General features: G+C 34.2%; 1 protein-coding gene across 18 annotated transcripts in view; it reads right to left on the bottom strand.

The window, feature by feature from the left end:
- Positions 1 to 26,575, bottom strand: part of ank3b (ankyrin 3b) — a 303,338-nt gene that overhangs the window by 52,564 nt on the left and 224,199 nt on the right. For 13 of the 18 annotated variants that reach the window (XM_056470181.1, XM_056470174.1, XM_056470177.1 and 10 more), the window contains 8 exons: positions 26,140 to 26,337; positions 25,741 to 25,839; positions 21,389 to 21,487; positions 21,165 to 21,263; positions 17,680 to 17,775; positions 16,492 to 16,564; positions 16,113 to 16,172; positions 3,811 to 3,934 (listed from right to left, as the gene is read on the bottom strand). In XM_056470181.1, the coding sequence (XP_056326156.1) occupies positions 3,811 to 3,934; positions 16,113 to 16,172; positions 16,492 to 16,564; positions 17,680 to 17,775; positions 21,165 to 21,263; positions 21,389 to 21,487; positions 25,741 to 25,839; positions 26,140 to 26,337 (848 nt within the window). The remainder of the gene's footprint in view (positions 1 to 3,810; positions 3,935 to 16,112; positions 16,173 to 16,491; positions 16,565 to 17,679; positions 17,776 to 21,164; positions 21,264 to 21,388; positions 21,488 to 25,740; positions 25,840 to 26,139; positions 26,338 to 26,575) is intronic. The other 5 variants (XM_056470182.1, XM_056470176.1, XM_056470186.1 and 2 more) reach the window with 1 other exon arrangement.

Genomic DNA, 26,575 nt, shown 5'->3' on the forward strand with positions numbered 1-26,575 from the left:
CTACAATAAATAGTTTTACGCTATATTCATTCACTTTGTTTTTAAATCTTAAATCAAAATAGATCAGGCTATTAAAAACTAAAATAGTTACCTAATGGTGCTAAAATAGCACTTATGGCAACTCATACTAATGAAAACAATGGTAAAACTTTAATTTGATAGTCCATTTGAGCATCAGTAGACTGTATGCTAATATCTGTTGATACTGCTCCTTCAACAGCCATTTAACTGACTATAAGATACTTTGCATGCACATGTCATCTTACATCTTATAATCTAATGAGAATTAGTTGGCATGTAGATGCAAGGTAAAAACTAAAAAAAAAAAAATGAATGACAGAATGAAAGAATAAATGGGTGATACTAAGGCTCTTAGCTTAAAAATTAAAAGAATAAAATATCTATAATTAATAATAGTATGCTAGTGATTTCATTCACTTTGTTTTAAAATTAAAAATCAGATATCCGATAGATATCAATAAAAAATTGGTATGAATGTTTTAAAAAAATAAATAATATGATGATGTTATATACTGTATGTTTTTAACCAAAATAAATGAACACTTTAAAACTTAATAACATAAAAACTTACTTTCACAACCTCGAGTCGTTCACTAAAACGCGTCAAATGCTCAGGGCTGTTATTGAACCTGACTTTAATTTCCTGTTATGAGGCTAGTGTGTAGTCTGAACCCTTTCGATCATTGAACGCTGTCAAACTTGTTTGTTGGAGGGAAAATCCCCTGAAGCGACTTGCATGTAGGTTAAACATTAGCTCCGCGCTTCTCACTCAACAGCACATGCTATTGAATCAAAAGATGACAGCAGGCGGACAACACATACACACACAATCTACAGCCTTTAGATAAGACAGTTGCGTGCTGGAGCCATGAATGATCTGCATCCACCATCACACTCGTTTATTTAGATGAGACATATTAAAGGTTCCCTATAATGAAAATCTGGGTATACCAAGGCATAGTAGAGTAATAAAAGATCAGTATATGAAATGGGCATACCGTAAGCCTCAGACACCCCTGTTTCCTTGTTCTCATGTAAATTCCACATGTGTAAAACCCCAACAGGCCAACCAGAAGACAAAACACACTGTGATGCGACTCACAGGCCACGCCCTCATCATTTACATGTACTCCTACTTTAGGTTTTTCATCCGGTGTGGTGAAAAATCGATTCCCCCCTGGAACCGAGTCCGCTTAGAAACCCAAGGGGTCTTCTGAGGTGAATAACTGATCAAAAGCTATTTTTGTAGCTTGTTGTGTGGCTAATCAGAGCTGCTTTAGCTTGTTGTAGCCAGGAGGCTAATGGTAGTGTATGATTATGGTAGCACATAGGCTAACTGGACTAACTAAACAATATAAAATATAAATGCTCAATTTCATTAACCATGCCTTTAATTATACATCAGAATATGAAAGGGTCTATATAACGCTTAGAAATGTCATTATAATGATTAAATGAAATTATCATTATTAAGCTTGTTACATTATATAAATTATAACGTGATTTCACAGAATTAATAGTTGTAATACTGGAGTTTATAATCAGGTGCTACAGACTATGGGATCTATTTTAACGATCTAGGCGCAAAGTCTAAAGCTCAGGGTGCAAAAGCATTGAGGGCGTGTGCGAATCCATTTTTGCTATTTTAAGGAGGAAAAATACGCTCTGTGCCCTGGCGCATGGTCTAACACTCTGCTCTCTTTTTCTTTCAGCTGGTCTATTGCGCAGTCTATTTTAATTCCTCAAAATAGCAACGTGACAACTTTGCACCTTAACACACCTCTTTTCTAGACCGAAACACCCATGAGTCCACAAAGTGGCGCAAATGGATTTGCTATTTAAACAACATGGTGGAAAGCGGGAAAATTAAGGTTGCGTTGGTGTGAAAAGAGCAACACGTCGGGGCAAACAGGTCTTGCGCTATACCTAACTCCAGTGAAACAATAGGATCAATCAGGGTCCTATAGGTGGACCCAATTCTGATTTCTAACAACACTGGAGCTGACTTTAAGTTTCACGTCTCACGTTTTCTAGTGAGACAACAATCCAAATTTTCCTCCCTTAGTTTTTGTAAGCTCATATTTCACTTACTATGTATGTGGGATTTTATTTTGAAAATGCAAGCCCCAAATTGTTTACAGTGCAACAAAAGCACTAGACATGTTTCAAACTCACCTCAGGATGCAAAATGCAAGATTTACAAAGTATACATTTATTCAACTCCACTACGAAGAGGCATAAGGTATATTTAATTACATATTTTGTTAATTTATCGTGTTTATTGTGTTAAATTTGATGCGTATGTGTTCAACAAACACTGCTGATTCATGTCAAATCACTCAGCTCAACTGTCATCTGTTCATGCAGAAGATATTAAGTTCTGGCTGTGTGTTTTCTTTGACTAAAGCTACCTTTTGTCAAGTTTAATTACAATTTAGCCTTTATTCACCACAGATCTGGTGAGCAAAACAGGTTAACGTTACTCTGATGGGTTTAAATTTGTCTGTGTTCAGCATGCGTGCATCTTGCTGTGTGTATGTCTGTAAGAGCCGGAGCTCATTAATATTCACGACACAAACCATATATGGTCAATCATGGACATTCTGATTCTATGGGTATTTTATGGAGTAATACATAAGCTTATAAAACCATTTCTGGTATTTTTTTTACTTACCGAAGCAATAAACCTACTATGTAGATATCAGGGAACAAATTAACTTATTAAACCAATGCAGTATATGGCACCTTTAATACAATTGACTCCAATGCATGTTTATATTATTTCATTTAACTGAGTTCACACTTGAAAATGCTTTATGATATTCAGTTGAAGTCACAATTATTAGCCCTCCTTTTCATTTTTTTTAATAATTATTTTTTAGGGGTTTTCACCTTTATTGTGATAGGATAGTGGAGATTTAGAGACAGGAAAGCAGAGATGGGGAAGGGTCAGCACAAAACCTCGAGCCAGGAATCGAACTCGGGTCACTGTGAACACCTAGGTGCCATGTGTCGACGCACTAACCACAAGGCTATTGGCGCCGACCCAAATTATTCTTTAACAGAGCAAGGAATTTTTACAGTATTTCCTAAAATATTTTTTCTTATAGAGAAAATCTTATTTGTTTTATTTCGGCTAGAATAAAAGCAGTTTAAAAAACAAAAAACATTTTAAGGTCAATATCATTAGCCCCCTTAAGCAATATTTTTTTCCAATTGTTTACAGAACAAACCATCATTAGACAATGACTTTCCTAATTACCCCAACTTGCTTAAAACTTTAAAGAAGGTATTATTTAAGCTAAAAGAAATAAGAGTTTCTCCAGAGGAAAAAAACACATGATAGAAATTCGATAAGCTATTCATATGAGTAAACCTCAAATTCAGACCTAAATATTATTACAAAACAGTAGCGCCTACAGCTTTCCACTGTGTATGTTATATTGATAACAATAAAAAAGAAGAGCAATTGTCATAATAATGTAAACAATTTTTGTAAATTACAAAGTATTTATCTGTAATATGAACTGTATTTTACTGTAGGACAGTTATGCAGTATGTAACTGTGTTTTAATGTTGCATTGTGAAAATTACTGTATATTTTACAGTAAAGATATACATGTAAATAAATATAATACAGCACAAGAAATGCTGCTGTAAATGTAAATAAAGTTGTAATTACTATAATTTCTGTAATTGATTTACTGTAAGTTACTGGAAAACTGCAGAAAGGAAACTACTAACAGTGTATGAAGACAACACTTTCTCTATATGTTGAGGTGATGTTACCTGGCCGTTCGGGCTCCAACACTAAATCCCACATATCCTTCCTGAGGCAGAGAGTCGTCCCCGAGCTCACGCAGATCCTGCGGCCCCAGATATTTGTCTGTGTCTCCGGTCATCGCATCCTCACCTAGCAGAAAAACACACCATTATTACACCATTCAAAGAGAAAGAGGCTATTTAAAGAGGACCTATTATGCAACAATCACTTTAATAAAGCATTTAAACACAGCTGTGTGGCAACAGTGTGTGAATATAACCAGCTTCTAATGATTAATTACATTTATTATAATCACACTTTGTCTGTAGAAACACTCTAATTGCCATCCTCCCTTTGTACATGTCATCAGAGGGGGAAAGCCCCGCACATTGGTGATGATCTATCCCTCATTAGCATAAACAGCCCTGAGTGAGAAGCAGCCGTCCACCTTTGTAGTTTTGAATCTGCCACTATGCTGACACATAAGCATTTGTAGCTGTGCCCCTTTTGAAAAGAGTGCTGGGAGCACAATCTCATTTAGATTTTAAAAAATTTGGATCAAAGCCTACAAGGGCCGAGTTATAAAACATTATTTGTGGGTTATTTTTAACTCAAACTTCACACACACACTCTAGGGCAGGGATGGGCAAACTTGATCCTGGAGGGCCGGTGTCCCTGCATAGTTTTGCACCAACCCTAATCAAACACACCTGCTTGTAGCTTTCTAGTGATCTTGAAGACACTAATTAGGGTGTTCAGGTGTGTTTGATTAGTGTTGGAGCAAAAGTCTGCAGGGACACCGGCCCTCGAGGATCGAGTTTGCCCATGCCTGCTCTAGGGACATCTGAGACTTATTTTTACTGTACATTTTGTAAAAAGAGCCATGATAGGTCCCCTTTAAAGCAACATGAATGCCATTACAATTCCTTTTTCCATTTCTCTTATGCACTGAAGAATTATGAGAAATAAGAATGTGTTGGCGTTAGAAATGAATAGCTGGATCAGACCAATCCCACAACAATCACTGGCAGGTGTCCCAAACTCTTCGACGGCCACAGATTCATGCAGTCTTTGTTTAGGGTGTGTTATTATAAGTACAGAAATGTAAGCAAGGCACTTAGAGAATATCAAGACCGCATGTTCCAACATGGCTATAAATTAGATTTGAATGTGTATTTCTGACAAACTACTGCAGTTTAGATTCAAGCAAAACATACGTCCTTAGTTAATGCACACTAAAGCAGAGAGACAAAAAGACAGGAAGAGCAAGAAAAAGAAAAACCCAATTGTGATTTTCTGATTTTTGAGGAAGAGGTTATAATGATCAACATCTGATGATCATATTAGAAGATAATGTAAATTACACTTTATAGAGTAAATGTCATCAATATTCAATTCAAAAAGTGATGTATGGTCTAGAAAAATCTTTAAACATTTTGTTATGTTAAAGAGAATTAAATGTTTCGTGCAGGAAGAGTGTACAATTTTGTATGTGCTCTACATAAAGAACCAGAAAAATATTTCAACAGTTTTTTTGTAGAACAGAAAATTAAAAGCCATATTTCATGATAAGCTATATATATTTTTTATATACTGAATACCTTAACCATCATTTTTAAAATATAATATACTTCTCATAATCTGGTATAATTAAACTTTTAGGGTCATTAAAAAAATTTCATGCAAACGTTCCTTTTGGACAATACTATTGACCACTGCTGCATATGCTTCATCTATGATCGCGACTATTGTGTGTATATATATATATATATATATATATATATATACCATAAAAATAAATTTTGCGAGTTTAATTTAATGTACTTAGATTGGTGTGGTAATATTAAATAATATTTTTACTAAAACCTGGCCAGTCGGTGTTTATTTGGGCTGAATTTAATTTAACTGAATTTTAAAATATATATTATATTATATTATATTATATTATATTATATTATATTATATTATATTATATTATATTATATTATATTATATTATATTTTATTATATTATATTATATTTATATAGATTCATATATATATATTATATAGAGATTCAAATCAAACCCTAACAAAAATGAATAATCAGATCTGAATCTGGTCTATTTTCACTTTTAGAAGTGGCAGGGTGTTTATGCCTTAAAAAGTCTTAAATTTACTGAAATATTGTGCTGTACGTCTTAAATTATTTTAGACAAGTCTTCATTTTGCTATGTCAATGTTACCAAATCATGCCGACACCAATACAATCACCAACAATCCATCTCAATAAAACTTTTAAGACATGTTTTATTTATTAACTCTATTTACCAATATGAATTAATTCTTATGTACAAAAACATACAAAAAAATTGGTAACACTTTATTATGATGAACCATTTGATTTTTAGTAGACTGTCTGCTTAATATCTGTTAATACTGCTCCTTAAACAGACATTTAACTGACTATAAGAAACTTTGCACGTACATGTCAACTTACACTAACCCTTACCTCAACACTAACCCCAACCTAACAGTCTACTCATAATCTAATGAGAATTAGTTGGCATGTAGATGCAATGTCACTTAAATTCAACACATGGACCATCAAAATAAAGTGTGACCAAATATTTAGTTTAAATGTTCTCCATGTATTTATAGCTACCTGGTAAAGACATTGACCTGGACAGACTGTTATGCATACATTTACTTTATTATAGTTTTTAAAATTTGTCAGTTGAAAAAACTAAAAGTTATGTTGTAAAAGTGTATGTAAACAAATAGAGTTTGCTTTTTTGACAGATTTATATATATATATATATATATATATATATATATATATATATATATATATATATATATATATATATATATATATATATATATATATACAGTATGTGAGTAAGAAATAATTAAATTAGATTTTTTTTAGGCAAGTGAAAGTCTGAAATTTAATTCATAACGGTTTTAAAAAGGCCTTCAAAAGTCTTGACTTGAACATTTGAGTCTTGAAACCTGCAAATCTGAGTGGCCCAGAATCAACTTCTGCTTTCACAATAATTCCCTTAAGATTTTCATGTAATCTGCTCACATAAAGTCATAATCGTGACACATTTAACTGCATCATAAATGCAGACATAAATGCAAACTGTGTATAATACAGCATTCTGACAACCAAATCCCCCATCACTTCCCCGCTAACACCCTGACAACCACCTCCCCCCGAAATCACCAACACCCCCAAAACTTTCTCTCTCTTTCAAACAGACACGCACACTCATATGCGCACACATTTAAAAAACGACTTTTGCTGTACTCTAAAACCCAATAAGTTAAGGAAACTCAAACCATTTGAGCAAACCAATTGCAACAAATTAGTTAAGTTCAAAAACTAATCCTACTGAGTACTGTGAAATTAATATATTTGAGTAAACAAAGCAATTTGAGCACTGTAAAATCCATTAAATGAAGAGAACTCAAACCAACTGAGTACTGTAAAACCCAATAAGTTAAGGCAACTCAAACCGTTTGAGGAAACCGATTGCTACAAACCATTTAAGTTCAGAAAAACTAATCTATATGAGTACTGTGAACTTACTCCATTTAAGTTGAAGTAATGAAGTATTCAATTATCTCATTACCTTCAACACTAAATTCAAAACTCTTTTCAAATGAGTAGAATTAACTTTCTGTCCATTTTGAGTTATCTACACTCATTTCAAGTTGACTGGGTTTTACAGTGTGCTTGTTCAAACCACTTTCTGTTTAAAATGAGTTAAAACAACACAATTCTTACATTTTTTGGGGACATCTTCATTCTTTTATGTTCAATCCACTTAAATTTGTAAAGACATAAGCTAACTTAATCGATTTGTGTTGGAACTTGTGGAACCCAGCATTTTTACAGTGAACTACACAGTTATATTGTGTCCTAAAGAGACCCAAATCTGTGTTGCCTCTTGCACAATAAAAATTAGCTAGCACCCTGAACACAGACGTTAACAGGTCAGCAAAAACACTTTACCAAGTGGTCGGTGACCAGCTAGATTGGCAAAGGACTACATTGCAGTACCATATGTATTATAAATGCTTAAACTAACTCTTAAAGACAACATATCTATATCAATCTTCAAAAAGTTTTCATTAAACTCATGAGCTCAGTTTTGTAAGTAAACTTTCTCTCTCTCTCTCACTGTAACACACACACAGATATCATCTTTCTCTCACGTTGGCTTCTTTCCCTCTTCTAAAAGGATCAACTCATGTAACTTTCAAATCAGAAATAGCCGATAAACAAGATCTCTTACACTGAGCGGCCAAATCCATCCTTCATCTTCACACCAAACATTCACAGCTCCTCTTTGTCCCCCTTTTCACTCCACACTTCCTCAATCCGTTAAACTCCAAATGCCACGATTATTTCCACATGTCCAGAGTGTCTAAAAAGTTTCCTCTGTGTTCGAAAACACACACAGCTCTCTGACAGGACGTTCAAAAAGAGACCTTCAGACTCTGGCGCGAGTCTGATCCCTGTGAGGTCATTGCAGGAGTGAGGTTTCAGAGCGAGTGTCCTGATCGGATCGCGGCATTCCTCATGCCCCAGGAGCCCCCCGACTGGGGTGGGACACAATAGCAGTGGAAGGGGGCGTATTTCTATGGTCATTTGTGCTGGTGCTGTTGAGGTGCTGCCTGTAATCAGAGCCTATGCAACAGACAACAAAAGAGCCCTTCCACAGGCAGCAGAACAAATAGTGAAACAAAAAAAAAAAGGAGGGAGATTGATGGAAAATAAAGACTGGCTGCCACCTGACCACGGCCGCTGGGGGAACAGCGCTCATGAGCTGAATGAGTTAAAATAGCAGGAACTTGCAGAAATTACTAAATATGTTGTAAATCCTGTTTAAAATAGCTCAAAGTCAGGATTAAATTAAACAATCAGTTTTTTTTAATGCATCAGATCTCCTTTTTTATCAAAATGTTGAGATGTTCTGTGGTAAACAACAGACATTCTCTTAAAGAGCCCCTATTATGGGTAGGGCCAGATGGAATCTGCGGACGTTTATTGCTATTTCTGCAAAGAATTTTGTGGAAAATCTGCGGATTTCTGCGGAATTATTTTGGGAGTATCATAACTAAAACTTTAATATGTGAAATAAAAAATAATATCTTTTAAACTTTTATTTAATGCATAAAATGCAAATCCAATTAGATTCACTTTATTTGGTAAACAAAGCACGTCTCTCATATATTATATCTACTAAAAGACAGAGAACATTACTGTACAAACTGTAATGTACATAAATCAGATGAACATTTTCATATTAGTCAAAAATATTACAATACTCAATTTAAAAACTGAATAAATATAAATTTACACACATTTACTCAAGTAAATAAACAGAATTAATGATGGGCTAAAAATCTGTGGAAAATCTGCGGAAATCTGCATGCGCAGATTCCGTGTGGGCCTAATTATGGGTTTTTGAAAATGAGCTTCTATGCAGTGTGTAACACAGCTCTAAGTAAATGAAAACATCCAGCTGAGGATTAAACCTGAAAGTGCACCAGTGTTTAAAACGATTGATTCTTTAATGAAATAGTCAACTAAAGGTGTCAAATAAATGAATTGTGTTGGGTTCGGATCTTTTTCCTGAACGTGGCGACGTTGATATGGTACATCACCAAATATGAAGAGCTGTTTCTGGTTAACCGTGAACGCTCCTTTCCATTCAGACACTAGCAGAGTGCGGGGGATGACACGAAGTGTACTTAAAATTGTTGCCTCGTTCTTTGTAGTTTGCAAAATATGTATTTAATAAGGGAGCAACGGTTCAATCTACTCACGGTTTTAGAGTCATGGTTTCGGTAGGGTACAGTTTGTGCTATGCTTGGAAATAAAAAGCCAACAGAACAATTCAAAAAACAATAAACATATTTATTGGTTAGCAAACACCTGACAATGCAACAGCTTTACACATATGACTGTAGAGTTGCATGTTCACGCATTCATTGAATAAAAGTAGGGCATTTTAAAAATTGTATGTTCAAATAAATGGCTTAAGAAAACAAGCTGAAATTTCCCCTTTTTCTATTTTACATCTTGACTCAACAGTCTCAACCAGTTATGTAGATAATAATTGTCAACACACTTTAACACTTGAGCACTTTTAAGTATTGATTACTTCTGTTTACATTATGCTTGCATTACAAAGGCAACAATTTTAATGATTTCTTTATGATTTTCTTATGATTCCAAAGCGCTTCATTTCACTTATCAGCACCATCATAGTGAACAAAACTTAAGCAAAGAGAGACAGTCGGCTCTTCTCTCTTAATTCAGTGGGAAGTTCAGTCGAGAAGAAAGCTGAAGAAAACTGCTAAGAAAACTTAGCAGACAGCGGGTAACAGAGTGAATAGCAGGAGTGATCGGGTGCACACCCGATGTGGAAGAACACCCAGAAGGAGCGGGATTGAAGTAACAGACCTGCTGTAAATCCGCGTCCGTATGGGACCTCGATCTGGCTATTAGTGAACACTGATCTAGATAACTGATCTTTGCAACAACAACAAAAAACAGCATTCGTTATGTTTTTGTGTCTGTCTGAATTGACATTGAGTGTCTGTTGAACACTGACGGCAATGCGCTGTGATTTGGCCTCACCTGCACATTTGCGCTTTATCTCCTTCACTTGCCATGCTGAAACGCACAGAAACTCCACACACACACCAACACGTGAGGAAACGTGATGTCAACAACAGATTTACATATACTAAGAGGTGATTGGACAGGTCTTCTCGCAGGCAATGGATGGGAAAGGTTATCGGAAGCGTACAAAGGCGAAAGGGCCTTGTTGCAGTTGTTTTTATTGACAATCTAATATTAATAATGCATGTTCTGAACCACGGATCACAGGGGCGCACCGAACCATGGGAGGACAACAGAACGATACGTTTTTTTACAGAGAACTGTTGCATCCCTAGTATTTAACTGTGTGTTGTATTTGCAATCGCTCTGCACAGTTTGTAATCACTTATCTATTATAGATCAGTGCTTGTACTGTGTGTCTCAGGTTAAACTTTTATAGGACTGTTCACATATTGCTTCCAAAACGCGTGCCGCTTTGTTTACCGATTTAAATGCGTTTCTGAACTTGCGATCCTCTGCCGTTTGTTGTTGCTATGACCATGATCACCTGTTCCTCACATGCACGGCACAGCCAATTTTCAAAATAGTTCAACTTTTGCCAGTGTGTGGATTAATACTGAACGTGTGTCGTTGTTATTACTTGGGGTTAGGGTTAGGAGTAGAGTAATATGCTGGTTAATTAACTGCATTATAACAAATTATATAGGAGTCGTTGGGATAATTAGGTTAAAAAATGTGTATTATAAGACAATGAAAGTGTTTTTTGACCTTGCATGCATATCAGCCTGTTGTTGAAGACCCCCAAAACCAAAAATATGACCAAAATAGGGGCTCTATAATGAGGACAAATTATGCTTTTGCATTGTTTTTCGACTCCTTTAGTGTGTAAATGTATCTGTCTGTACATATGCAAGATCTGCAAAGCTTCACAACACAGATTTATTTTAGTCTACCAGTTTTAAGATCTGCCTACAATGCATAAAAGTCCAGAAATTACTTCTAGATGCAAGCAAATTGAATTGAATTATAGACTTTGATCTTTAAGGATGTCACAGTGGCTTAGTGGGTAGCACAATTGCCTGACAGCAAGAAGGTCGCTAATTTAGTTTGCATGTTCTCCCCATGTTGGTGTTACGGTTTCCCCCACAGTCCAAAGACATGCGCTATAGGTGAATTGAATAAGCTAAATTGTCCGTAGTATATGTGTGTGTGAATGAGTGTATGGATGTTTCCCAGTGATGGCTTGTGCCTGGAAGGGCATCCGCTGCGAAAAAACATGTGCTGGATAAGCTGCCAGTTCATTCCACCGTGGCGACCCCAGATTAATAAACGGACTAACCCGAAAAGAAAACTAATAAATAAATAAATTTTGATCTTTACTCTATCCAATTTAGAAAAGTTTAACAAAGAGTCTGTAATTGATATATATATATATATTTTAACATATATTGTTTCAATAAATTACAGTCCAAAAAAACTGATAATGAGCTGCCAGAACTCTTATTTATTATTTTATTTCTATATATCATTCCTTATACAATATATTGTTTCAGACTTAAAAGAAAAAAACTTATATATTTAAATATTTTCCCAGGTACTAGGTTGCGGCTGGAATGACATCCTCTGTGTAAAAAATATACTGGAATAGTTGGTGGTTCATTCCGCTGTTGCCACCCCTGACAAATAAGGGACTAAGCCGAAGGAAAATTTCAATACCTTTTTAGGACTTTATTAAGACCATCTCAGAATGTTTTAAGACTTCATCGCCACAGTATCTGATCAGTAACCTTTAACTTAATAAACAGTTGTAGTTAAATAAATCAGTGGAGCACAACCATGCAACAGAACTTAATAGATAAGCTCGGAAGAAACAAAGCTTGAAAGAATAAATTACGTGGTTGTTTTAAGTGACAGGCTGCAGCCACTGTTTAAATTCATCTTTCTCCAACCAGGAGTAGCAAACTTACATGTTCTCATTTTGCCGTCTGCTTCGCTCTATGGTTTCGCTACATGTGGAGAGCGTCACATCACCTTACTGCATTTGTCGCAAATTATGTGACATCACCCTGACAGAGGAGCTTGGCCGGACACGCCCCGGCCTGAACCAATCGTGTGGATCGAGCACTCTGTTGTTAATATTAGGAGGAAAATAAATATATTTATGTTTTTTTTTTTTTTTGAGTCAAACACTTTGGACAACACTTGAACAAAATTTAAGACCTCATAAAAACATGATTAAGACTTTTTAATATCTCTTAAGGGCCATAATTCTTTTATAATTCATTTATCAACTATAATACTTTTTAAGACCCCGCGGACACCCTGTTAATATTCAATAATGTTTTTGGATAATGCAATTTGAAAGTGTAAATAAACAGAAAACATCTGTGGATTGGAAAGTGCAGAAAAACATTAACAGATTTTCTGACTCTATATGACAGTTTGATTGATTTATTGCTCTCCCAATGCATACAAGAAGGCGAGGCTTGAGTAAATTGGTATTTTGTCATTGCGTTGTGAAGCCGCTGCATGCTTAGGGGGAGAAAATAAAAATATATGACTTTGGACAATATACTCATGTGGTTACAAAGTTAATCAAACTGCTTTGACATCTGCATTAATCTGACCGGGACTCAAATTGATATAATAAAACCAAAGCTGTTATTATTGGTTGTTTAGAATATTTTTAGAAAACTTGAAAGCTGAAACTTTTGATTATTAGTAGCTTTACAACTTTGACATTTGCTTAAGGCTTTAAGGTACTGGTGATCTGAGTTATTTTTCCGGGATCTGAGTTTTTAGTGCTGCACCTCATGCCTGGATAAACAGAGCTGCCAGAGAGAGACAGAGAGAATCAGATGGAAAAAGCCAGCAGCGTCAGCAATGGCAAAAGGTTTAATGCCAAACAGACGTTTGCATTCTGCTGCCAATTGGCGATGTGAGCAGAATTGATTCATCAATTTTGTAGCTACCCGGCTATGTATGTATTGTAGAAGAGTTGTGTCAAAAATATTGAGTGCGTATTCAAGTGTGGACAATGGACCCTTTTTATAAGCCTGTTATGACGCGTTTAACGGTCATCATAATCTTAAATCCTTGAGAGTTTTTAATATTTAGGTTTTTTTAAAGCATATGAACATTCATATGCATTTATGTATGTATTATATAATCTTTGCATCAAATTACAAAAAACGAATTACAGGTTATGCGAGGTGTTTCTAATGCAGCGTCTATGGGGGTGAGAGTAACTTTGACGTTATTCTCTTCTCTGGCTGCGGTTATCAGTCTCATACTATTTTTTTCCTTATTCTGAACGTCTCGATAACATAATCAGGGAGTTTTTATTATTTCGGCAAATAACGTTGTAAAAAAATTATTTGTTGTACTCTCCCATTCGCTGCGCTTTAAGTTTACCCAGCTATGACGTCTTCCGCTACTGAGAAGCCCGGAAATGTGAAAAGGGTCTATACGTAAATAAGAAGCTATGTGAGTTATGCCCCAGGAGTATGCAGAAATATCAGTTTACAGGAACTAAATGCCAAGCACTAGTCTCTACAGCGGACACACTCACACATGCACAAGCATACACATGGCTCACTTTATGGGGACTGTATTTACTACTCCACTACCTCAACCCAACCCCTAATCCCAAGACCCACAGTAAACAATCAGCCAATTACACTTTCCAAATATTTAATTTATGTCATGGAGATAAAAAAAATGTCAAAATTTACAGGTATTAGAATATTTGTGGGAGCATTTGGTCCCCACAATGTAATAAATACAAGGTACACACAGTGGTTCATTGAGGGATGAATTACACACTGTTACACACATGCAAAAACTAGATTCACCCCATTTAAAACTATTAAAGTGTCCAGACTGAAAACTAGGAGAATTTAAAACCACATATTGTAACCGGAATAAAAAAGGGTGCACTCTTTTGATTTGGTGCAGTAACCAATATAACAGCACACTTGCATTTAACTAGAACACCCTAGAAATGGTATATCAATTCCTCAGAAGCAACCACAACAATATGCATGCTATCAACTGTGTAGGTATAGGTACCCTAGGAAGCATCCAGACCAACCTACCAATGGCATAGCAACCACTCTGTAACTCCATCACAAGCACACAACACCCTAGCAATTGTAAAGTGGCACCCAGGAAAGCATAGCATTCTGCTAAGCACAGAGCAACCTGGCAGCTGTGTAGTCTCAACTTAGGAATCACCCAGAACACCAACAACAGCTACACAGAAATGACATGGTAAGCATCCACACCATTGTGTCAACCTAGCAACTGCATAGTACCAATCAAAAACACAACCAGTGGTAGAAAGATGCCTTTTGACAAATTCCAGGCGGGGAGTGGCTTCCGTCTGGCCACTCTACCATACAGGCCTGATTGGTGGATTGCTGCACAGATAGTTGTCCTTTTGTAAGGTTCTCCTCTCTCCACAGATAAACGCTGGAGCTCAGACAGAGTGACCATCGGGTTATTGATCACCTCCCTGACTAAGGCCCTTCTCTTCCGATCACTCAGCTTAGATGGCCGCTGATGGAGTGCTGGTGGTTCCAAACATCTTCCACTAACAGATGATGGAGGCCACTGTGCTCATAGGAGCTTTCAGAGCAGCAGAAATTTTTCTGTAACCTTCCCCAGCCTTGTGCCTCATAACAATCCTTTCTTAGAGGTCTACAGACAATTCCTTTGTCTTCATGCTTGGTTTGTGCTTTGACATGCACTGTCAACCCTGGGACCTTATATAGACAGGTGTATGCCTTTTCCAATCATGTCCAATGAACTGAATTTACCACAGATTAACTAAAATTAAGCTGGTGAAACATCTAAAGAATGATCAGTGGAAACAGAATGTACCTGAGCTTAATTTAGAGCTTTATGGCAAAGACTGAATACTGATGTACATGTGATTTTTCAGGTTTTTTATTTTTAACAAATTTACAACAATTTCAAAAAATCTTTTTTCACATTGTCATTACGGGGTATTGTGTGTAGAATTTGGAGGAAATAAATGAACTTAATCCACTTTGGAATAAGGCTGTAACATAAAAAAAGTGGAAAAAGTGAAGCGCTATGAATACTTTTTACATGCTCTGTGTATATATTTAAGTCTGTCTCAAAAGGATATTTTAATTAAATATAATAATTGTAATAGTTTTATCAAGGATAAAAATTTACACCACCATGTTATATGCAAATACACGGATACACAAAATTGTCATTCATGGGAGTGACTGGAAAACTTCTATTCAACCTCTGTTTAGCTCACACTGAAGCTCTGTGGGTTTTGACTGCAAAGCAGAAATGGACGCAGCCAAACAAACGTCTGTCCAGTGATCTAACAGCCAAAACTTCAGAAGTAAACTTTTCTTCCCATAGAGGCTGGATTTGCAAAGAGAGTATGAAATCGCATGTACAGTTGTTATTAAAATATCAAACCCCCGGACTTAATATATGCACGCCAACAGAGATTTGCATATTGAAGAATTTCATATTCATAAAAAGTAGCCTAGCAACGAGCACAAAGCCATATTCAACAGACACACACACAGACACACACACACACACACACACACACAAAGACTGAATGTGAAGATTGGGTAAGTTAGAAAACGTGGAAAAAAGAAAGGAAAAGCAAGTTGCTATAAGAGCAAAGCACTCAAAATAAGACAGATACCTTCTTCAACATCTGAAATATAGTCCTCAATGAGCATTTCAGGCACATTGGCTCTACGAACTGTGTAATTTAAATAAAAAGGGTTAGAAATTATACATAAATGAACAAAAAATGAACTTAAATGCACATAAATAAACTGAAATTCACATATGATTCAACCAGTGTTTCCCAACCCTGTTACTAAAGACACACCAACAGCACACATTAATCAAGCACATCTGAGTTAACTCATCAGAACATAAGAAGAGATGCCAAAAGCTGAAGTTAATGGGTGAGATAAGGGAGACATCCAAAATACGTATTGTTGGTGTGCCTCCAGGAACAGGGTTGGGAAACACTGGATTAAATCACTGAACATATTAAAAGCTTCAATGTTTACCTTCGTCATCGGACATGTCCAAGACCTCATTCATAGTTTCTGGAACATTCATTTTATGTTTCTCAGTCACTGTCTGCAAAGAAATAAAATAAAATGTTAGTGCATACACTTACTGGCCACTTTATTAGGTACACCTTCCACCGGGTTGAACCCATTTTTGCCTACAGAACTGCCTTAATCCTTCATGTCATAGATTTAACAAGGTCCTAGAAATATTCATAAGAGATTTTGATCTATATTGACATGATAGCATCACGCAGTTGTGCAGATTTGTGGGCTGCACATCCATGACGCCAATCTCCCAAATCCACCACATTCCACCACCAGCAGCCTGAACCGTTGATACAAGACAGGATGGAGCCATGCTTTCATGTTGTTGATGCCAAATTCTGACCATACCACCCGACTGTTGCAACAGAAATCGAGACTCATCAGACCAGGCAACGTTTTTCCAATCTTCAATTTTTAATGAGCCTGTTTTGGTGAGCCTGTGCAAATTGTAGCCTCATATTCCTGTTCTTAGCTGACAAAAGCGGCACCCGGTGTGGTCTTCTGCTGCTGTAGCCCATCTGCCTCAAGATTGGATGTGTTGTGAGTTCAGAGATGCTCTTCTGGATACCTCGGTTGTAAATAGTGGTTATTTGAGTTACTGTTGCCTTTCTGTCAGCTGGAACCAGTCTGGCCATTCTCCTCTGACCTTTGGCATCACCGAGGCATTTGCACCCACAAAACTGCCGCTCGCTGGATATTTCCTCTTTTTTAGACCATTTTCTGTAAACCCTAGAGATGGTTGTGCATGAAAATTTCAGTAGATCACCAGTTTCTGAAATACTCAGACCAGCTCGTCTGGCACCAACAACCATGCCACGTTCAAAGTCACTTAAATAACCTTTCTTACCTATTTTGATGCTCGGTTTGAACTGCAACGGATCATCTTGACCATGCCTAAATGCATTGAGTTGCTGCCAATGTGATTGCTGATTAGAAATTTGCGCTAACGAGCAGTTGGACTGGTGTACCTAATAAAGTGGCCAGCAAGTGTTATTCTTTGTCAAATTTAAAGCATTCATTTCCATTTTTGTATTTTTTTTTCACTTTACTATAGCACAGTAACACCTGCTGTACAGTATTCTGCAGAATAACTGTATATATTATATTTAGAATGTGTTATGACACGAATTCCCTCACCACAGAAGTGTGCGTCTCCTCTGTCACGGCTTTGAGCGTGTCGACCACAGAGATGTAACCCAGGCGTCTGGCAATAGCTAAGGCAGTGTTTCCATTCTGTAGATTTAAGAAAAAGAGCAGTTTTATGGAAATAATATCAAGAAATGTATAAACGTAAAACACAGAATTAATTCTTAAAATGTACTTCAATTTATGCACATATGAAATATGTCTGTTGTATTGCTATGCCTTAGAATATGACGTAATAATTATATAAAATTTACTACATACAACATTTGACAAATTATTCACAGAACAGAATAGAATGGAACAGAACATAATAGAACTATGCATGAGCTAAACTGTCAGGGGACCTACATTGAGAAAAGGGCAACATAAAAATAAGAATATAAATTTGTGGAAATAATAGATCTATACATGAACTTAATTAAGAAGTCGTGGACGTTGAGTGGAATTATGGGTCAAATGGGTTACAATTTACTGAATAATAACTGAATAACTCATGAGCTTTTCTGTGGGATCATTATGACTAAAATTCTTAGAGACAACAAAAACTATAATGTTTAAGGATATAACTTTCTAAAAGAGATTAGATTAGAATTAAATAGGAGTTTGATCGTGGTGTTATGACATTGTATGTGAAATTCTGGAATATAATATAATATAATATAATATAATATAATATAATATAATATAATATAATATAATATAATATAATATAATATAATATAATACAATATAATTGTGTATAAGTGCAATCACAGTGTCAAGTGGAGGTAGAAAGAGAGTAAAAGGGTTTCAGTTGACTAATTAATTATTTATGACTTTAATCAAGGTGATATGAAATGGATGAAATTCTGTAAAGAAAATGCTGTAGAATTTTTTTAAAAATATGTCATAGAATACTCTTTCATATAACAGGACAGAATAGAACAGAATTGCGTATAAGCCAAATAATTGTGTTACTATAGAACAGATTTATAGAATTGTTTAGAATAGAAAAGAACAAAGAATAGAATAGAATTGTGTATAAGCCAAATAACTTTCTTTAGATCAGATTTATAGAATTGTTTAGAATAGAATAGAATTGTGTAAAAGCCAAATAACTGTTACTATAGATCAGATTTATAGAATTGTTTAGAATAGAAAAGAATAAAGAATAGAATAGAATTGTGTATAAGCCAAATAACTGTTACTATAGATCAGATTTATAGAATTGTTTAGAACAGAAAAGAATAAAGAATAGAATAGAATTGTGTATAAGCCAAATAACTGTTACTATAGATCAGATTTATAGAATTGTTTAAAATAGAATAGAATTGTGTAAAAGCCAAATAACTGTTACTATAGATCAGATTTATAGAATTGTTTAGAATAGAAAAGAATAAAGAATAGAATAGAATTGTGTATAAGCCAAATAACTGTTACTATAGATCAGATTTATAGAATTGTTTAGAATAGAATAGAATTGTGTAAAAGCCAAATAACTGTGTTACTATAGATCAGATTTATAGAATTGTTTAGAATAGAATTAAATTAAGCCAAATAACTGTGGTACTATAAAACAGATTTACAGAATAAAATAGAATGGAATAGCGTATAAGCCAAATAACTGTTACTATAGATCAGATTTATAGAATTGTTTAGAACAGAAAAGAATAAAGAATAGAATAGAATTGTGTATAAGCCAAATAACTGTTACTATAGATCAGATTTATAGAATTGTTTAAAATAGAATAGAATTGTGTAAAAGCCAAATAACTGTTACTATAGATCAGATTTATAGAATTGTTTAGAATAGAAAAGAATAAAGAATAGAATAGAATTGTGTATAAGCCAAATAACTGTTACTATAGATCAGATTTATAGAATTGTTTAGAATAGAATAGAATTGTGTAAAAGCCAAATAACTGTGTTACTATAGATCAGATTTATAGAATTGTTTAGAATAGAATTGAATTAAGCCAAATAACTGTGGTACTATAAAACAGATTTACAGAATAAAATAGAATGGAATAGCGTATAAGCCAAATAACTGTTACTATAGATCAGATTTATAGAATTGTTTAAAATAGAATAGAATTGTGTAAAAGCCAAATAACTGTTACTATAGATCAGATTTATAGAATTGTTTAGAATAGAAAAGAATAAAGAATAGAATAGAATTGTGTATAAGCCAAATAACTGTTACTATAGATCAGATTTATAGAATTGTTTAGAATAGAATAGAATTGTGTAAAAGCCAAATAACTGTTACTATAGATCAGATTTATAGAATTGTTTAGAATAGAATAGAATTGTGTAAAAGCCAAATAACTGTGTTACTATAGATCAGATTTATAGAATTGTTTAGAATAGAATTGAATATAAGCCAAATAACTGTGGTACTATAAAACAGATTTACAGAATAAAATAGAATGGAATAGCGTATAAGCCAAATAACTGTTACTATAGATCAGATTTATAGAATTGTTTAGAATAGAATTGAATATAAGCCAAATAACTGTGGTACTATAAAACAGATTTACAGAATAAAATAGAATGGAATAGCGTATAAGCCAAATAACTGTTACTATAGATCAGATTTATAGAATTGTTTAGAATGGTTTAGAAAAACAGAATAGAATACAATACAATAGAATAGAATAGAATGGTTTAGAAAAACAGAATAGAATACAATACAATAGAATAGAATAGAATAGAATAGTGTATAAGCCAAATAACTGTTACTATAGAACAGATTTATAGAATAGAATAGAATAGAAAAGAATAGAATAGAATAGAATAGAATTATGCATGACCATATGATACTATATAAAGTATAAATGGCATTTCGGTAGGAACATGCTGTAGTTAGTAATAGTATATATAATATAATTTTATAGAATATAGTTTAATTTAATTTAATAATTCATGAGAGCATCTATGGTGTCGTTATGACCAAAATACTCTGAAAAAAGACTAAAACTGAATTTTACACAGGCTAATTTATGGTGTCGTGTAAAATTCTTTGAGGAAAGGTATAGGAGAAAAGGCTAAATCAATACAATTTACAACATGGGTAGAAAATTAACTAGACTTTTACTTATTAAAAAGTGAAACAGAATAGAGCTTATACTGTATGTATGACTGAAATGTTCAAAGAATAGAATGGAATAGAATTGAACAGAAGCTAATTCATGGTCTCATGTGACATAATCTGAGTAAAATTCTAGAAGAAAGAGGCTAAATCCATGAAATTTCAAATGTGGGTAGAAAACAGTTCTACAGTACATTTTTACTTAAAATAAAGTGAGAAGACTTAAATACAAATTCTAAATATTACTAAACATTTTAGTATTTTCCTGGCTCAATGTGAATTTTATATTCATTTCACTGTCCAACAGGAAAAAACCCATCGATGAGCTGAAAAGTAACAGCGAACTTCTCCTCAGCATGTCTTGAGGGATGTTGTTTTGAAGATGTGCAGAGACTCAGACACTCACCACTGTCAGCTCATTAGGGGAAGCTCCGTGCTGCAGCAGCAGGTTAATGATGTGTGTGTGACCCTGCTGAGCAGCCTGATGGAGAGGTGTGTATCCATTCTGAACATGAGAGAAAAAACAGAGTGCTTATTATTATTATTATTTTTATTTAAGCATGTTAGTGATAAGATAAACGCAATTCCTAAGCCTCAAACACTTAACAAAATGACTTATGTTTTATTTACCTTAGTTTTGGCATTGACTTTTGCCTGGTTCTTTAGGAGAAAATGCACCATCTTCACATTGCCGTAGTGACAGGCTACATGCAGCGGTGTATATCCCATCTGAAACATTACATCAGCACATGCATTATTCACACCTAAAAATACCACCATATAAAGAATAACAGACAATAGGCAGAGGAATTTTCATAAAATAGTGAACACCCAATAGTGTGGCCATGATATAATCTACACTTACTGGCCACTTTATTAGGTACACCTTACTAGTACCGTGTTGGCCCACCTTTTGCATTCAGAACTGCCTTAATCCTTCCTTCGTGGCATAGATTCAACAAGCTACTGGAATATTCCTCCGAGATTTTGGTCCATAATGACATAATGGCATCAAGCTGTTGCTGCAGATTTTGAATCTTTGAATCAAAGTTGAATCTAATCTAATATATATATATATATATATATATATATATATATATATATATATATATATATATATATATATATATATATATTAGATTAGATTAGATTCAACTTTATTGTCATTACACATGTACAAGTACAAGGCAACGAAATGCAGTTTCGGTCTAACCAGCAGTGCAATAGCAGCAAGTGCAGGATATAGGTATAAGTTATAAAGTGCAGTTATAGAAAAACTATGGTAATATTTACAGATGGATGTACTATGAACATTATATACAGGTGCATTAGCTATGAACAGAGATTTACAATAAATTAATATATGTCCAGGATGCTATTAATCAGAAGTGTGCAGATAGATAAACATAATTACAAATGTCCATGTGCAGTGGGTATGTACAGTTCAAATAAATGAATCAGTGCAATGAATATGTGCACATTTTAAATGTGCAAATGTTAAATGATGATGAGTGCAGTGAGGAGTATAAGTTAGAGGAGTGTGGGGGGTGTATTGGTGGGACAAAAGAGTCAGTGAGGGGCAGAGTTCAGAAGGAAGACAACTCTGGGGAAAAAGCTGTTTCTCAGTCTGCTATATATAAATATATATATAATATATATATATATATATATATATATATATATATATATATATATATATATATATATATATATATATATATATATATATATATATATATATATATATATAATTTCGTAATATGTTGTTTATTTAAAAATGTGGGAGAACCATTATATCTATTTAACACACAACAAACAAACAAACAAACAAACAAACAAACAAACAAATAAATGATACAATACAATGTTATTTGTTGACTAAAGTGCTGCACAAAGACAAGTCAACAAATAGATTAAAAATAAAATAGGAACAATAAAACATAAACTGAAAATGGAGAATATAAAAAAATAAATAAATACAAAAAATAAATAAATAAAAAATAAAACATAAATCAATCTCAGTTTATACAAAATGAAGTAGATCTAATAAGAATTTTTTTTTTTCTAATAACAAAACTACACAAGTTTATAGATATGCCTCTATTACAGAGACATTGAGACCACTGTCAGCAGACTAATGCAGTTAATAGAGAGAGTGCATATTTTTGTGTATTTGTAGTTCAAAGTCCTTCGGCTTAGTGATACTGAACTGTAATGTGTTCAAGACCTGCCTGGAACTACTTTAGCTGTGCATTTCCCGAAAAATCTAATGATAATGACGCAGTCAACAGCCCCTTAATATAAATTCAAATTTGCTCTTAGCTGTCTAAAAACCCAATCACATCATATTACTATATAAGACTTTTCACATTTAAGAATTGTTAACCAATAGTCATTGTAGAGTTTTAGAGGCACATAATGCTTCACAAAAGTATCTAGTTCATGTAGAAACGCTCTTGTTCTTTCTCAGTGGCTGTGCTCAGTGTGAGAGTGTTTTCTGTGGGTCATTGTGTTTGTATTGATCTGTGTGTGTTTGTGTGTGCTGCTGTCTCTCAAACTGTCTGAGAGCCGCACAGAACGACCTTGAGAAGGGGCCAATCCATGTTTATACATTAATGACCAATGAAATGACTGAACACATATAGTGTGCCTATGTGTATATCTACCCATCCATGTATACAGTTAAAATTATTAGCTCTCCTGTGAATTTAGCTTTTTCTTTGTTAAATATTTGCCAAATGATGTTTAACAGAGCAAGGAATTATTCAGTCTTTCCAATAATATTTTTTCTTCTGGAGAAAGTCTTATTTGTTTTATTTCAGATAGAATAAAAGCAGTTTTTAATTAAAAAAAAAAAAATTTAGGATCATAATTATACTGTATGTCTACAGAACAAACCATCATTATACAATGATTTGCCTAATTGCCCTTACTTGCCTAATTAAACCTAGTTAAGCCTTTAAATGTTATTTTAAGCTGAATACTAGCATCTTGAAAAATATCTAGTAAATTATTATGTACTGTCATCATGGCAAAGATAAAATAAATCGTTATTAGAGATGAGTTATTAAAACTATTATGTTTACAAATGTGTTGAAAAAAAACTTCTCTCTGTTAAACAGAATCTGGGGAAAATATACAAGGGGACTAATAATTCTGACTTCAACAGTATATTCAATATTATAAATGTTATATTTAGCTTTTGATCAATTTAATAGATCCTTGCTGCATATTAATAAATAATATCAATTTTAATAAATATATGTAAACATTAAGATGGTTGTTTTAGAAGTATGTTTCTTCGACAAAGGTGCATTCATTTACAAATGCAATTAAAATGTCAATAATGTGAAATATTGTGACTATGTTGTAAAACTAAAATGATTTATTCCTGAGATTCAAAGCTTTCGTTTTCAGTGTCACGTCATCTAACTTGCTCCTCTGTTTATAGTCAATTAAAAATGTGTTTGTCACTTAAAAATCCATTCAATATATTTGTTGAAAAATGCTGATTCATCCAGTAATGATATATGTCATTACATAGACATGTTAATTCACTCAAATTTTACTTCACTATTAAATAAATAGATGCTAAAATAAGTTGTTGATTGCTGTTGCATTTGCTCCAAACATTAGCAAGTTATGTTGAATTATTAAATCAAATTCTTGATTTGCGTTGATATGAAGTATTATATTAAAAAAATAGCTACTTTTTCCCCTGCAGATTATTTTTTTTATTTTATCCCCCACAGAGAATTTCTCCACCATGACTAGCGTGCATCTCTCTCTCTATGTTTGTATATTTGCAGTGGTGCCATCTCTGCTGGTCTGCGTGTGTTCAGGAGTGTGTGAAGTTCATAGAGCTGCCATTGCTGTGCTCCAGTGTCTCTCTAGGCTTGTTTCTTCACCGTATCATCCGCTCGTGGAGAAACTTCTCAAGTTATCAGAGGAGATCATTGCTGACTCCTCATATCTTATCCAAGTCAGTCCAAACTAAATACAGCTTCAGTAAACTTTTCTTTTCTTTTTGTCTTTCCTGTTTGTTGTGAAAATTCTAGAAATGTTCAAAAATCAATACATTCATTCAATCAATATCAAATGTAAAAATTAAAAGAAAATGACTTCAGATTTTATTGTCGGCATTGTCTAAAGTTTTTAAAGGCAAAATTTGCCCCTTAAATTTATCAATTTTTATTCATTATTTATTTGTGTATTAATAATAAAGAACTAATACTAAACTAATACTAAATAAGATGTGTTTTAATTGGCATTTGGATGTTTTCACTGCTTTTTGAACACACATACACTCACTAATTTCCATAATCAAATGATTTCTGATTTTATTGTAGGCATTGTCCAAGTTCTACGAGGAGGCCATTTTATGGAAAGATAAGAATAAAAAGTTGGCATCAGTTGAGCAGCTCCTTCAGTGTTTACTGGTCAATGAGTCATCCGTAAAGATAATTAATCATTTAATATGTTGACTTCCTCCTCTGTTCTACTCAATTATTATTGGTTTTTAATCATTAATACAAATAATTCTAGTTATTAATCATTAAAACATTGTGAATGATGTAAAATACTTTTTACTTTTGTATAGTAAAATGCTATTAGTATTTGCTTTGAACAAAAGTATCTAAAGAAAAAAAGCAACTTGCATTTGTTTAATTGTACTATATCACAGTTTCCACCACAATAAAAAGCAGAACAACTGTTTTCAACACTGGTGATAATAATAAGAAATGTATTTTGAGCATCAAATTATCACATAAGAATGGTTTCTGAAGAATCGTGCGACAACCAAAGAAATGAATAAAAAAAAAGTGCTTGTGCACACGTGTGTGTGTGTGTGTGTGTGTGTGTATGTGTGTGTGGTTGTGCATGTGTGCAAGCTAAAATATACAGTTTGTAGTATAAAAATCATTAGGTCAAAGAGAAGTCACTATAAAGACAGTGTGTGTATATATTTGTGTGTTCAGTACCTTAGTCTCGGGGTCCACAGTGGCTCCATGATTAACCAGCACTTCAGATACATTGACCCTGTCCTCTTGAGCCGCCAGGTGAATCGGGGTCAGTCCACTCTGACACAGACAATCAATAAAGTAGTTAGTGACAGAACTGCACAGACATGACACATCACGCAAACATTAGTCATTCATTCATCAGTGAAGGTCACAATTCTTTGACAATTAGTCTTAATTTGACAATTTGACAATTCACATGCGAAAAATATTCGAAGGAAAATAAATACATTGCATAAGAGGGCTAATAATTTTACCATTTATCTAATTCTGCAAGACTTTAAAATAACCATATCACATACAAACATATTTTTTACATATAGATATATTCTAAGTAGAGTGAGTGAGCTCCTGTTTCACCTTGTTTCCCAGACTGACGGCAGCTTCGCGGGCGAGCAGCAGCGTCACCATGTCCACATTGCCCTCCTGTGCTGCCAGGTGCAGAGGACTGATGCCCTGCCGCGTGGCGGCGTTGGTATCGGCTCCGTACTCCAGCAGCGTGGTGGCGATCTCCATCTGGTTCTTCTTGGCAGCGATGTGCAGTGGAGTATAGCCATTCTGAAGAGAAAAACAGGGGATGGAAATCACCATAAATGAATATCTTGGGGAGCTTGGATAACTTTGTTCTCTCTGAATATCCTATGATTTTTTAAATCGTGCGAACAATATGAAATGAATTAGGCAAAATGAAATAATTTAACACTGATTATTGCAGTGTTTTAGTGTCATTTGAAAAGTTCAACCCAGGCTCATTACTGATATGTACCCCTATATACATTACTGAAGATCACGAAAT

This window comes from Danio aesculapii, chromosome 12 (assembly GCF_903798145.1).
Source record: "Danio aesculapii chromosome 12, fDanAes4.1, whole genome shotgun sequence".
In the NCBI taxonomy this organism is placed as follows: domain Eukaryota; kingdom Metazoa; phylum Chordata; class Actinopteri; order Cypriniformes; family Danionidae; genus Danio; species Danio aesculapii.